General features: G+C 42.0%; 2 protein-coding genes across 2 annotated transcripts; both read left to right on the top strand.

Annotated features, from left to right (window-relative positions):
- Positions 1-456: 456 nt before the first annotated feature.
- On the top strand, positions 457-4,192 carry BCR41DRAFT_395860 (hypothetical protein; the record flags this gene model as incomplete). Its single annotated transcript, XM_022028759.1, has 3 exons — positions 457-824; positions 1,499-2,481; positions 2,646-4,192. The coding sequence occupies 3 exons, from the start codon at positions 457-459 to the stop codon at positions 4,190-4,192; spliced, it is 2,898 nt and encodes a 965-aa protein (XP_021881967.1).
- Positions 4,193-4,654: 462 nt separating this feature from the next.
- On the top strand, positions 4,655-9,260 carry BCR41DRAFT_322048 (hypothetical protein). Its single transcript, XM_022021458.1, has 11 exons — positions 4,655-4,804; positions 5,035-5,137; positions 5,258-5,406; positions 5,581-5,703; positions 5,831-6,043; positions 6,204-6,632; positions 6,753-7,415; positions 7,530-7,943; positions 8,062-8,249; positions 8,356-8,870; positions 9,037-9,260. The coding sequence occupies exons 1-11, from the start codon at positions 4,736-4,738 to the stop codon at positions 9,246-9,248; spliced, it is 3,078 nt and encodes a 1,025-aa protein (XP_021881966.1). The 5' UTR covers positions 4,655-4,735; the 3' UTR covers positions 9,249-9,260.
- The last annotated feature ends 820 nt before the right edge of the window (positions 9,261-10,080 follow it).

Here is a 10,080-nt window from a genome sequence, read left to right as displayed (position 1 = left end):
TGCTAAATGCTAAATGAAGAAAAGGAAAACTATTAATGCAATTCATCGGATGAGAGGCAATGTGATGAAAAGAAAATTACATCCTTTTTTTCTTTTTTCTTTTCTTTTCTCTTTTCTAGTTTGTCTTCATCTTTTTCTCTTTTTCCTTTTCCTTTTCCTCTCTGGCTCACTCCTTTACTCCTTTATTCAACTCGACCTTGACTCCTCCATTGTCCCTGTCTTTGTCTTGTCTTTTTATCCTCCCTAACTTTTACCTCTCCTTCCTACACTCTCTATCCTTTTCATCCTTTCCCTCTCTCTCTTTCTTTCTCTCTCTCTCTCTCTCTCTCTCTCTCTCTTTTCATCTCTCTGTCTTTTCATCCTTTTACTCTTCTAATTCTTTTTACATTTTTTTTAACCTCTCAACGTCTTCAACATTCTTTCCCCTGACTGTACTCGAGCTATACTAATCAAATCATGACCACTTCCTCTTCTGCCTCTGTTCTTTCCATCACTCCTACTCCTCCTACACCTCGCTCTCGGTCTGCGTCCGTGTCTGCTTCCTCTATTCATGGCCTGTCCCTCAATGCTAACGGATCGGTCCCACCCGTTCCACCTGTGCCCCATCCGAATGCAACGCACTCATCCCTCATCCCCTCCAGATATGTCAAGCATGCTTCGTTAATCAATAACTGTTATCCCGCAAAGTCGGATGAGAAGGGTCCCAAATCAAGTGAGCTCTCCTACTTGGTCTTTTATACCACCTCCAAACCCGTCAAGCTGACTAAAGTCGGTAGCTTCATCGAGAACAAAGTCGTGCGCGACTATCGCAAGAAACGACTCAAGTAAGTGACAAAAAAAATGCGCCAACACTCTATTTTTTTTTATTTTTTTTATTTTAATCATTAATTTAACTTTATGAGCATCAAAAAAGAGGCGATCAAAGATTGTATTGTTCAGACGAATCATACAACATCTGGAGACGGGAAGCTATTTCAGAGGGGGAAAGAACCAAAACAGAATTAGCATTAAATGAGAGCACAACAAAAGTTGGAAGGAAAAAAAAAAAAAAAAAGACAAGAAGGAAATAGAATGATGAGAGTAAAAAAAAAAGTAGAGCTGGATTAGCATGGCATGGTCTGAAAAGGTTCTTTCCCTCTTGTGCATACAACATTCACCAGAGATGCTTGTTGATTTGTTGATTTGTTGGGTCGTACTAGAAAGATCCCTGTTACATTTGATCAGCATGGCTGAGCATCACAAACAGACATGTGCTGTGCTTGAGGAATGGGAACACAACAGCTCAGCATTTGGTTATCCACATGAAGCATCATGTGTGAATGCTGCGTTTTCCTCGACACTTTGACACTTTGACACTTTGCTTTTCAACTCTACAGTCCTTCTACTTTGTGCTGTCATTCGCATGCATTTTGTGTTTTAATTACCAAAATAACACCATATAATCCTCTTTGTCTGTTTTCTTTCATTCTCTTTCTCTCTCTTTCTCTTACCTACTCAGTGATGTCCATTGTTCACTCGAGATTATCAAAGCACTCTTGATCGCAAGCAAGGGTCATCTCAACATCTTCTCCAAAAATATTGTTGCCATCCTTGACACTCTCCTGGTCGACACATCGGACTTTGACATTGTCAGGCATTGCCAGATCGTCTTTTCAGCCTTTTGCGCCGCTCATGATGGCTCCACCCTGGGTGTAGACCAAGACTTCCGAACTCTTTATGAGCGTGTTGTGGCTCGGTTCTCCGATATTGCAACCCTACAGGGCGATGAGAACAACAAGTACCGATTGGTTGGCCTAAAGGCTCTGGAGAGTGTCGTTTCATCTGCTGCACTCCACGCATACGACCACAAGTCTCAGCTCAATCTCGTCCTTCCTTCCATCATCGACTGTCTGATCGACGCTAAGGATGGCATTCAAATCTCGTTGGAGGACTCTTCCTCCGCACCAGCCTCTCCACGCCCATCAACATCAACACGTGCACCGACCCATGTGGAGAAGGACGTTGCAGAGGATGAGGTTACAGCTCACGCACTGCAGTGTCTCCGTGCTCTTTTTAAAACACAAAACGGCGACAATGTCAGACAGGCATTGGAGCCCACCTTCTCTTATCTGGACGAATATGGAGTCTGGTGGCCTTCAAGCATCACTGTTGGAATCATCAAGGCCATCATGAACCCAATCATGCCACAGTTCCGTTATATGGTCGTCAACGAGGTTATTGCACGGATTGATAGTGTCGACTCGACCACCCCGGAGATGTCTCTGCGATTGCAGAAAAAAGTCACATTGATCTCTGCATTGGAGGCTATTCTGTATTCACCCTTGACCCTCGTTGGCATGCCCGTCCTCGAGGTTCTGAATTCACTTTTGACGGCCCTCTCGAAATCCCTTTCTGTTTCAACATCGTTGAGCAAAGAGGGTGAATCCAGCCAGTTGCTTGTTCTTGAGACACTCATTCAGGATGGTCTTACCAGGAGTGTGGGTACGAATTCGTCTCTTTTTGAGAAAGCATTTTTTTTTTTTTTTTTTTTTTTTACTCTTTTCGAATACATTATGTGTGTGTAACATGTCTTAAAATAATTTCCTCTTACATGAACATGATTGCTTACTTTATTAATTTTCTTTTTCTATTTTTATGCATTTTAGGTGGTCTTGCAACCCATATCTATTACAGCAACCAAATCCCTCACATCATTTCCCATATCGTCAGCAAATTGTCCCACAAGATCGGCATCGCTCCCCAGCCAGATACCATCGATGGTGTGCCAACTACAGAATACCGCAAGGCTCAGCTCAAATGCCTTACCTCTGTCATCAAGACAAGCAAAGAGCATGGCCGCCACGAGTCAGGTCTTCATGTTGCCGAGATTTCTTCCGAGCTTTTGACACCCTGCCTTGGTCTCTTGCTTGACGAGAATGTGGGCGTCCGAACTGCTTTCGCACAGGCGCTCATCACCTTCTTGGCGACCGAGGATGAGGGCCACAGCCAAGAGTCATTGCTAGCTACTCCGGCTCCGGCAGTCTCTAGCGATTTGTATTTCCGTGCTGCGACTCATCAGACTTTGCATGCTTACGCACGTCTCCCCACAGCCACCCCGACCGATATGGCTGCTATCTATGGAATCCTTAGAGCCTTGTTTGCACACTTTCAGGATGATGAGTTTATGCGAGTTGTGCCTGTTTTGTTCTCACTTCAGGACTGGAGCTTGCAGGAGGATGCCGAAGACGGATCTGGACATGAGCAGGATCCTACTATATTGGTAGCCCGTAAGCGTGCTATTGCAACCGTCATCGTCATTTACTTGCAAAAGGCTGTGAGCAGCTACGGAATGGCCGAGCCCTTGGAGTATCTGGAAAACATCCAAAAATCCCGGGAGGGCGAGTCTCAGTGGTACCCGATCTATTATGAGAACCAAGAGTCCCTGACGAGAACAATTGGTCACCAGTGGGAAGCACCATCGGAGCCTCTTTCCCCTGTGCTGACACATCCTCTCGCACGGGAGCACCTGATCACTTTGCTCACAACTGTCTCGGATCGATTCCGATCCGGAGCAGACAGATTCAGTTTCGCCTATAACCCTGAAACCCAATCCAACCTACTCTCTGCACAGTCGGCCAAAGAAGGCAACAACTCGATCCTCTTTTCATCTATGAACATCGCTGGAAATCAGAGTCTATTGGGACCCAAAGGTGAAGGCCGAATCCGAGTGTCACGCCTTTTGGAGGACTGGGCTTTACCAAAGATTGTAATGCCACCCTCTACACAAGCCAACGGATTGCTCTCAACAGATGAGTCTGCAGAAGGCTCAGTTCAATCAACACAGATCAGTCGACGCACAAGCTTCTTCAAGGACAATTTGAATGAAGAGGCCAATCAGTCGCACAAGACCATTGGAGTTGAGAATCTCAAGCAGGCATTGTCGGCTGCTCATCAGGCGGCAGACGGGGGTGACACCAACAGCTCGGTTGCCGGAAGTGAATCACATGGACCATCACCCGCATTACAACGCTTCTACATGCACTCTGGCCAGCGTTCGAAGCATCATCAGTCGAGCATCAACGGTGGCTCATCTTTATCGATTTCGTCCAACTTGGCAACATCGCGACCAGAACTTGCAGATCTATTGAATTCGATCCAGGTTACGGTACCTACAAAGGACAGCTCGCTCTCACTGGTGATCCCACCTTACTAGATCCATTGATATGTTTCTTTTTTTTTTTTTTTTTTAGCTTCCCCTCCACTCTTCAGTTAGTCGAATAGTACTCATAATTAACTAGTAATATCTAATTTACGCACAAAAGCTCTGTAATGTATTCAGAAAATCAAGAACTAAAAAAAAAAGAGGAAAAATAAAATACAATTGATGTAATTAAAAAAAGATTTAATAAGTCAAGGACGCCAATGAAAGGAAACAAAGAGAATGAAGAAATGAAAGAGAAAAAAGCATGCCTGGGCTGATCATGTTGAGAGCCGATGTAGAAAGCGTCACAATGATCATGCATTAAATAAAGTTCAGAGCCTGCATTCGACTTCATCTCGTTCACATTTGTTCATTTTACTCATTCATTACATCTTTGTTCACTCATTTCATTCTTTGCCCCCTCAATCTGTCCTTACCTTTTATTCTTTTTTTAAAAAAAAATAATAATCACATATTTTATTTTATTTTGCTTTTTTTTATTTTTATTTTTATTCCTGCTTTTATTTTTATTTTTATTTTTAAATTCTTATTTCCATGTCGCGGAAACTATTTGCCAATTTTTCAAAGTATAGGAACGCCGTTGGAAAGGCAGCTAAACATGAGGTATTTATTATTATTATTATTATTATTGTTATTATTATTTTTTTTTTTAAAAAAAAAAAAAAAAAAAAGATCCATTCTTCTACGCAACTTGCTCTTTACACTTATCCCGTATTATATTTTTTTTTGCAAAGGCAACAGTAGAGTCTCAATCCTCTCTGTCAACCATACTTACTTTTTTTTTTTTTTTTTTTTTTTTTTATTTATTTATTTAAAAAATATTACTTCTAAAGGATGCCTATACTGATCTCAAGCTGTCGACCAATGCCTCAACAGACTCGTGTCAATTAGTAAAGATCAGTCAGTCATGGATTGCATTCAAGCAGCAAAGCGGAGGTAATAAATTAAAAATATTTGTTATTTAATTAATCGTCATGGATTAACGTGCGAGATGCTTAAACGACCTTCTTTTTTTAATTTTAATTTTTTATTTTATTTTTTATTTTTTTTCCTTAGTCGGGTCCGTCGGTATCCTCCCTGTGGGACCCGCAGGACGTGTCGGACAAAATGTCTATTCGCTCAATGCCCATGGATCCAATGTCTCCGACTGGGAATTCAGTCCCTTTGATGCCAACTTGTTGATCACTGGAGCCGAGAATGGCGAGGTATGATTGATTTGATCGTTTGTCTTCAGCAGATAATGCAGACTTGTCCTTGGTGTCAGTAATGTATGATATTTATAGCAAGACAACTTCTTATAACCATCCTACTCTTCTCTCTCTTTTTTTTTTTTTTTTTTCTTTTTCTTTTTGTCTTTTGGTTTTTTCTCTATCCAACAGGTCAAAGTGTGGCAAATTTCATCCAATGATAAAGGTTTGGCTACCTCTCAACTCCTACTTACAATCGTGACAGGAACAGGCAAGGCCATCGAAACAATTGCTCATCACCCTACGGCTCAAGGTGTAAGTCAACTCATCTCACATTTTTAATTGAAGGATCGAAATGCTTGGGTTTATGTTAAAATGTATAGATATAGTTCGTACTAATAGTTTTCTGTATTTTCAAATCCAACAACCTATTTTTCTCTAGATCATTGCCACAGCCTCACAGAGTCTGGTCCAAATCTGGAATATCTCTGGCCATGAGCACGGATCAACACTCTCTACCCCGGCCTATGCCTTAACGCATCCCAACAAGGTCTATAGTCTTTCATGGAAAGCAGATGGAATACAATTGGCTACGACATGTAAAGATACACAAATTAGAGTCTTTAACCCCAGAGAAAACGAGTCTCCTATCCAGGTGAGGATAAGTAAACTACATGGTGCTCTGCTACCCCAAGCTCAGCTTAGTTGTATACTATAAAGGAAAATACTTCATTTCCTTCATGTACACTATTACACATAGCTGAAATAGAAGGAGGGCGCTTTGCTTTGCTTTGCTTTGCTTTGAACTATATTAGACCGGCCAAGGCCCTGTAGGAAGCCGTTCATCGCGTATTGTCTGGATCGGAGAGAAGGATCTGCTTTTTACAGTTGGGTTCAATAACATGAGGGAGAGAGAGATAGCTCTCTGGAAAGCGGATGATCTAAGCAAACCATTGGAACTTAAGCATAAGGATTCTTCAAATGGATTCATACTGCCACTGTATGATGAGGATACATCCATCATGTTCCTTCCTTCAAGGGGCGAGACCATGATTCATTGGGTCGAGATTGCAGACTCTGCTCCATATATGACAGAGGGCACTGGATTTACAGTCCCTGCGCCCGTTGCTGGCGCAGGCCTCGTGCCAAAACAAATCTTGAATGTCATGCAGACAGAAGTTGCTCGTATTTTGGTCGTCAATAACAACAGTCTCTGGCCTGTCAGTGTTAACGTTCCTCGAAGAGTATGTTTGGACATCCCTTGTCTTTTTCTTTTTTTTCTCCTTTTTTCCTAAAAGTCCAAAGGGCCAATGTCTGATAATATCCTTTTTATATATATTTATGTGCTCCATATTTTTCAATAGAGTTATCTAGATTTCCATGCGGATCTTTACCCAGAAACAAAATCCACCACACCGGGACTCGAGGCACCAGAGTGGCTGCAGGGCGAGAACAGAACCGTGCCAAGGGTATCGTTAGACCCAGGGATGGCAGGAAAACCAGCATGGGCGCAGCAAGCTGTCAAATCAATCAGCTCAAATCCAACTTCAGCTTCAGCCTCGACTTCAACTTCAACGCAAGCATCATCGGTACCCTCTCGTTCTCCAGCCCCGACGCCGCCTCAAGCTCTACCTACTTCCTCAAGTACATCTTCTCCAAAGCCGACTGTTTCAGCATCACCAACTACCCCGGAACAGTTGCCTGCGGTGGACAATAAGGCTTCTGAACCTACACCTTCCGAAACACCAGCTGTGAGCAAATCTTCATCAGAAGACGTTCCTCAACCCGCCACTTCAACAGCTAATGTCGTTGAATCACCACCAGCATCAGTACCCAAGAGCTCAACTTCACCATCCTCGTCTGCATCTAACACTACTCATGTTGGATCACCTGCTGCAGTTCGACTTGCTACCCATAAAACATCCAAATTCCGCTTCCTAACATTTAAGCCTTATCATATCAGCCAGCATTTCGAGAGTATTTCAGGGCTGAGTATCAGCGCCATTCCTGAATGCAACCTGATTGAGGTAAGAAGGGGAAAGGAGAAGATTTATCAGACTTTTTTTTTTTTTTAGACACAAATGTCATTTTTGGCGTAATAAACATAATCATGCTAAGCATCTACACTCTACTCGATTTAGGTCAACCCCAAGTTTATGGCACTTCCTCTCCAGGCTACAGGAGGACGCGTTGGGATTTTGAAGACTACAGAGCCAGGACGAGTGACCAAGGTCCCATCCCTTGTCTGCTCTTCAGACTTGCTAAGTTTCAAATTCGACCCGTTCAACCATAACTTGCTTGTGACTGCATCAGATGATGCCAAGATCAAGGGCTGGATCATTCCTGAGGAGGGTCTTGATCATGAGAACGATGTGACGAAGCCAGAGTGGGTTCTCGGGTCCCCAACGATGGATAAAATCTCGTTGATCCAATTCCATCCACAGGCAAAGGATGTACTCCTCTCAGCTTCCATGGATCGCAATGATCCTACTTTGAGATTATGGGATCTGAAAGCTCAAAAGGAGGTGGTGACTATCAAAGGTCATAAGGATGTGGTATGATTCCAAGATAACATCCTAATAAAAAAAAATGCCACTTTGCTGTTTTTTTTTTTTTTTTTTTTTTTTTTTTTTTTAAAGGACTGTACTAAAGTTTGACCTTTTCATTCATTAGATCTTTAGCTGTGCATTTAATCACCAAGGGACCAAGATTGTGTCGGTGTGCAGGGACAAGAAGATCCGTATATGGGATGCATTATCGGGACAATTGCTGCAAGAAGGTCCTGGTCATGATAGTCTTCGAGCCTGCAGAGTTCTTTGGCTTGGAGAGTCTGATTTAGTGGCGAGTGTTGGCTTTGGCAGGTATGGTCTTCTTTCTCTCTCTCTCTTTTTTTTTTTTTTTTTTTCTCTCTCTCTGTCCATTATCCAGCAATTGACATTCTCTAGCCACCAATCCATTCATGAATAGGGGTAGCCAACGTGAAATCCTGTTGTATGATTCTAATGACCTTGCAAGCGGACCAGTCGATAAGAAGGCGATGGACAACTCTCCAGGGGTCTTGGTCCCACATTATGATCCAGATACCTCTCTTCTTGGAATATCCGCTCGCGGCGATCGAGTCATGAAGCACTTTGAGATCCTTGTCGGTATTAAGAAGGAAGATGCCCCGAACAAGAGCTTGTTTGTAGAGGTAGCCAGTCTTGAACAGGGGACATTGCAACAAGATGTAGCTTACTTGCCCAAGAAGTATTGTGACGTCCGAGAGTTGGAACTTGCCAAGATGTATCGTCTGACCTATAATAGCGTGGAGGTCATCCGTGTGTCCGTTCCAAGGAATAAGAAGGAATACTTCCAGGATGACTTGTTCCCAGACACGGATGATGTTGAGAGTGCAAGCATGGAAGCGAAAGACTTCTTTGATGGCGCAGGCTCTGGTATTCAGCGAAAGAAGATATCTTTGTGCCCATCTGATATGGAAACATGTAAGCCGGAAAAAAAAAAAAAAAAAAAACCCCCTTTTTATTATTGTTGCTATTGCTATTGCTGCTGCTGCTGCTGCTGCTGCTGCTGCTGTTGAGGAATAGGAAGGACTGCAGTTTTGTTAATTTACCTATTTTGATTCTTCTTTTATCATAAAATACCATTTAGTATCACATCACATTGCGGCAACACCAGCAACTCCTCAGACAGGTGGAAATTCACTAGACAAGTTTTTGCAGGGTAAACAACAAGCTGCTGAGGATGATAGGAAGAAGAAGGCAATGGAGAGGATGTTTGAGACAGCCAAGGAATCAAAGGCGGATCGAGATACGTTGGTCCCTGATACGGGTATCGTGGCAGAGGAAGAATGGGATGATTGAATAAAAAATTTGCTTGAAAATAAAAATAAAATTAAGAAAAAAAATAAATAAATAAATAAAAAAAAATGAGGAGAGTTAGCTATAGTATCATACCTAGTGCACCTATCAAGCGTTGTTATTACATCGTTAAGGTATACCTCATTCATGCTTATCAGCTGACACCGGCTCTACCGAGATAATCTAATGAATCTTGTCTGTAAGTTGTTAATGCTTTTTTGAAAAACTATCGATTACATGAATGGATCCATCGTTGTTTTTTCTCTTCAAGTACAAGGAGGGCTTGATTGAGAGGCACCGTTACGTGATGAAGTAATACAGACATGAACTTCGCTTGACACTTTGTCTCCATATTGGCGCCCAATATGAAGCATTGATCGAGGATAAACTGGCCGCTTGCACCTTTTTCTTATTTATCTCTTCTCAATCTACTTTTTATTTTATTATTTTCTTATTCGTGTTGAAGAAAATCCAATGGATTCCATCGACACAAAGTTGCATTAAGCAGTGTTTAATATAGAGCAATAAGTTAAAAGTAACAGATATCTCGCCTCGTGTGCGGCTGACAGACACAAGTGTGGCGATCTAATGGCCTTCGTTGAACTCTAGTTTTGTAAGTGTAAGTACTCAACAAAATATGTCAAAGATAATAATGAAATGTTTACAATTTAGTTAAATGGAATGGAAGGTTATCTCCAATAGAAACAACACAACATTGGATGTAGTGTGAACAGTTTCCACAAGTAGAGAAAGCAAATTCCTCACCAAGATGAAAAAATAAATATAAAAAAAAAAAAATTATTGAATATTATGAAGTTGGGTTGAACACAAGCAA

The sequence above is a fragment of the Lobosporangium transversale genome (genome assembly GCF_002105155.1).
Source record: "Lobosporangium transversale strain NRRL 3116 chromosome Unknown BCR41scaffold_16, whole genome shotgun sequence".
NCBI classification, from domain to species: domain Eukaryota; kingdom Fungi; phylum Mortierellomycota; class Mortierellomycetes; order Mortierellales; family Mortierellaceae; genus Lobosporangium; species Lobosporangium transversale.
Note: the sequence above shows the minus strand (reverse complement) of the source record. Positions and strands in the feature narration are given on the sequence as shown.